The sequence below is a fragment of the Parasteatoda tepidariorum genome, chromosome 6, assembly GCF_043381705.1.
Source record: "Parasteatoda tepidariorum isolate YZ-2023 chromosome 6, CAS_Ptep_4.0, whole genome shotgun sequence".
Classification (NCBI taxonomy): domain Eukaryota; kingdom Metazoa; phylum Arthropoda; class Arachnida; order Araneae; family Theridiidae; genus Parasteatoda; species Parasteatoda tepidariorum.
The window spans coordinates 90,456,606-90,461,448 of record NC_092209.1 but is presented as its reverse complement, the minus strand read 5'-3'; the positions used below and the strand labels follow the sequence as shown (position 1 = coordinate 90,461,448).

The following is a 4,843-nucleotide window of genomic DNA, read 5'->3' as shown; positions in this document are numbered from 1 at the left end:
AACTAATACAAATAGTTTAGAAAATGAATAAAATATTTGTTTTAAGAATTTGAATTAAAATGTGAAACTAGACATTAATGCTTGAGTCCAACGTTATTAAATAGTTCTAGCTCAGAGATTTCCATAAATAAACAAAGCTTCTTATTGCTGAGAGTTAATTCCAACAAAAAGATAGGAAAATGATAAAACACAAATTGAAATGTATTAGTAACTGAATACTCAAAATAAAAAAAAAAAAAAAGAAATTTGTAAAATTCTTACTTTTTAGGACTTGGTCAAAACTAAATATTCCTATTAAAAAATGTGAAAACTTAAATGTTACCCAAACAAAAGAACAGTTAACACTTAACAAAATTTGTGAGATTCCTTTATTACGATAGGCGAAATTTTTAACTCAGTTAAGTTTATAAACTAGACACTGATTTACCATATGCTTTAGTAGGGTTGTAAACTTGCAAAGATTTTTGTTTGTTTATTGATTGTGCCGAGCCAGTTGTTACTTAATTTGGTAAGAGATTGATCACCTCTGCTAATTCAAACAATGACAACTTATCTTTGCACATTAGACAGCAAACTTCTCAAAAAGTTAAGGTTAAAAATTGTTGAAAAAATAAAAGGTTTGATGTTTCAGTAAAAGTAAACATCGAAAAAATAAAAGGTTTGATGTTTCAGAAAAAGTAAACGTCGAAAAAATAAAAGTTGAAGATGCTTCAGTAAAAGTAAGCATCGAAAAAGTTAAGATGTTTCAGTAAAAGTAAACATTGAAGAAAAAAAAAATAAGGTGAAGGGTANAGGTTTGATGTTTCAGAAAAAGTAAACGTCGAAAAAATAAAAGTTAAAGATGTTTCAGTAAAAGTAAGCATCGAAAAAGTTAAAGATGTTTCAGTAAAAGTAAACATTGAAGAAAAAAAAATAAGGTGAAGGGTAACAAAAAGAAAAGAAAAAAATAGGAAAAAGAAAGAATGACCAAGAAACTGACTACAAAATAAAATAAAAATGTAAGAAAACAAAATTTTGAAATAGTACATGTATCAAAGCTTAGGAAAAATCACAACCTGAAAATGTCAAAATTAAACCATGAATAAGTGTCCAAAAGAAATTTTTTTTTTTTGCTTTCTTCAACGGAAGAAGTAATCCCTATATTTTTGAGAGATCCGAATCGCGTGTGGGGATGTTTGGCGAGGAAACTAGAAAAAAAAAAAATTTTTTTCTCAACACAGTGAGAAAATTTTTTCTAAACTATTTTTGTATTGTCCAGTCTGGATCTCTCAATTTCACAGTGCTTCATGAAATTCTGTTTTCCTCCATTTCAACGGGGAATACAGAATTTCATCTAGTAAATAACCCCATTAACCATACACAATCTTAAATTCCGATTAAATGACACTTGTTGTCCAGGTCGTTTTGCATAAAAATTGTGTATATTTCTGTGTGAAAAATTTTTGAAAAGTTTATTAGAATAGTTTTATAAAATGTTTCATTTTTTTCTTTCTGTTCACTAAACACATAAGTTGTATTATTATGTTTTTATTGTTGCTGTAAATAATTTTTTTCACATATTGGAGAAATGTTATTTATAGTAGGAAAGAGGACAGTCAGACCAACATCTATTTTATAAATTCGTAGTATTCTAAATTTTATTATTTTCTTTTGGCTTACCAAAAAAAATTTTTTTGGGGGGGGGATGTAATACAAAAGTTATAAAAATACTTTTGTATTAATAAAAGCATTGAAAACTTTTTCGTGTTCATAAAATGCAGACATTCTATTTTGAGACTTCAAGGCTAAAAACATGCCAATGAATAATAATTAGATTTATATTTCAAAAGAGAAGTTATTTTAAGATCTTTCACTTCCATATAAGGAAGGATTAAACGATTTTCTATGAGTATTAAATGATTTGCGATGAGGCGTAGGAATACAAGAAATGCATTATGGCTGCCCTCTTCACGCATTTTAATTATCATATAAAACAGAGGAGCAAGGTTTTTGCGTGGCTTTTTGGTGTATAATGTTTACCAACTAAACTCCGTCGGATCTGACTGGAACGTTGTCCCCCCCTCTCCAGCCGGGAGAGCGGGGGTGTGACTTCGGCTTCACGATCTATTAGTAAATAAAATCTTGTGCACAACATCTTCTCATTATTCCTGTTTTCTTGACTAATAAATCCACTAAAATATCGGGGTTGTTGCCCTTATATTATATATGTAAATTTTTAAAAGAAAATACCTATGCTAAGCTAGTTTTAACCTTGTTTTAAATATAAAAGTGTGAGTGGCGACTTCATTTAACAAAATGAAATTGTTACTTACCCTTTCCCATGTTTGATTCATACTGGATTGATTTGAAAGATTAACAAAGAATGTGCAAAAGAACAATTAATTTAACGGTTTGAAGAATGATTTGCAACTTCTTACCAATTAAATGATTGGATGGTGTTGTTTTTAATGCGTTGCGTTATTTTTACTGCCGTGCATAGCTATTTCTGAATAAGTCGTAAATTAAAAATAACAATCAGTGTTTCAACTACTACACAGTACGCGCACCCGAATGAGTTACTCTTTACGACATAAAGGTTCATAATATTATTTACATTAAAGGTTATTTTTAATTATTTTTAAGGGACATTAGACATTACGCACTTCAAGAGCAGATGCTTGGGCAAAATTCTCCATTAGATTAGAAAGGGGGTATAATTACAGGAGAGATCAAAAAAATCCAATTTAAATAATTTAAAAAAAAAACATTTAAATAACCACAAAACTCTAATTCCCTTTTTTATTATACTATTGTTCGTGGAAATAATTCTATGGTAAAAATTTATTATTTTATATTAATAAAATAGCTCAACTATATTATATTGTATTGTATTGTATTGTATTGTATTGTATTGTATTGTATTGTATTGTACTGTACTGTACTGTACTGTACTGTATTGTATTGTATTGTATTGTATTGTATTGTATTGTATTATATTATATATTATCAGGTGATAGTATACAACTTTAATGTTTTTACGTGGCTGAAACCGGTTTGCACTTGTTTACGTTAGTGTATCAATTGGTTAACATAGTAATGCAGTACGTTAAAAATAAATACAAATAGGAAGGATATAAAAAATCCTATCCCAGTAAATTAAAAATCTAATCCAATAAGAATAAAAACTCATACATGAATGTGTAAATATAAGAGTATTACATATAAACTCGTACAAAACATATAATTATTAAAAAACTACAGAGCGTCTAACAATTTGATATAATTATTATACATGATCAACCAATTAATACACTAACGTAAGCAACGGTTTCATTCTGTAATAAGCTGTATATAGTATTACCTGATAATTAAGATTTTACATAGAATCTTACAGTGCGTCTAATAATTTGAACAGGAACTGTACATAAGACATGCTAATCCGTTTCTATGTCGAGGTATCTTTTCATAGACGATGATGTGACTATCCCCTCATTGGTGACCCGGACGTGATGTGAACACGCCTACCTTTAAAGAAACTCCCACTTCGATTTGAACACACCTACTTAGATGGATGGGCCACACCATTGAACAGTTAACTTGCTATTTGTGACTGCGACATTATCCACCTCTTCGAGCCATTGCTACTCAGTCTCGATCACGCACAACGTCGACTTGTATACACTTGACTGCTAATGGCAACATAGGAGAGACCACGACCGTGATCTTAATACAGTTCTCACGATCAGTACTCAAAGTACGGTGATCTTAATACAGCTCTCCCGGGTTCTCACAGAGCGGCAATGAAATATCCAGTGGTATCCGTTCATTGAATTCTATCACAGCTATAATTCTGTTGGGGGAGTTCTGTAGTGTGTTTGCCACTACAAAAAATACAATTCCAATTCACTTATATAAAAGACATGTTAGCTCGATTCTATGTCGAAGTATCTTTCATAGATGAAGGTTGACATTGTCAATGTGACTATCCCCACAATGCTCAATATGTAATATAATAAAGATATACAATTATGATAAAAGATCTACATAATTGTTAAAATTTGAAATATGACATATAACAGGGGTGGCGAACCTTTATACACCAACGTGCCATTTTTCTAAAAAATTGCTTAATGAGGTCATAGACGTGCCGTCAAATAATTCTGACTTCGTGATTATTGGGAAAATAATAATACTAAATACTATCAACTCAAAACTCTTTATTTACATTGAAAAAAGAAAAGAAAAACATTTTGCAATGTCTCAGTTATACACGTAATTCAACTTAAAGTAATATCAGTGTGACTCCTGTTGTTGCAGATTAGATGACCAATAACTTATATTGGGTTGCAAGATGTTAGTTTAAGCAGGACTGTNTATTGTATTGTATTGTATTGTATTGTATTGTATTGTATTGTATTGTATTATATTATATATTATCAGGTGATAGTATACAACTTTAATGTTTTTACGTGGCTGAAACCGGTTTGCACTTGTTTACGTTAGTGTTTCAATTGGTTAACATAGTAATGCAGTACGTTAAAAATAAATACAAATAGGAAGGATATAAAAAATCCTATCCCAGTAAATTAAAAATCTAATCCAATAAGAATAAAAACTCATACATGAATGTGTAAATATAAGAGTATTACATATAAACTCGTACAAAACATATAATTATTAAAAAACTACAGAGTGTCTAATAATTTGATATAATTATTATACATGATCAACCAAAAAAAACACTAACGTATGCAAGTTCAAGCCGGTTTCATTCTGTAATAAGCTGTAATAGTATCATTAGATAATTAAGATTTTACATAGAATCTTACAGTGCGTCTAATAATTTGGCCAGGAACTGTACCTA

The 4,843-nt window shown here is 29.7% G+C and overlaps 1 protein-coding gene across 1 annotated transcript in view; it reads left to right on the top strand.

Annotated features, from left to right (window-relative positions):
• LOC139425862 (SCAN domain-containing protein 3-like) overlaps positions 1–2,683 on the top strand; it is a 4,215-nt gene extending 1,532 nt beyond the window's left edge. Inside the window, exon 2 of the mRNA XM_071181889.1 lies at positions 2,623–2,683. Within this exon, the coding sequence (XP_071037990.1) occupies positions 2,623–2,683 (61 nt within the window). The remainder of the gene's footprint in view (positions 1–2,622) is intronic.
• Positions 2,684–4,843: the final 2,160 nt, after the last annotated feature.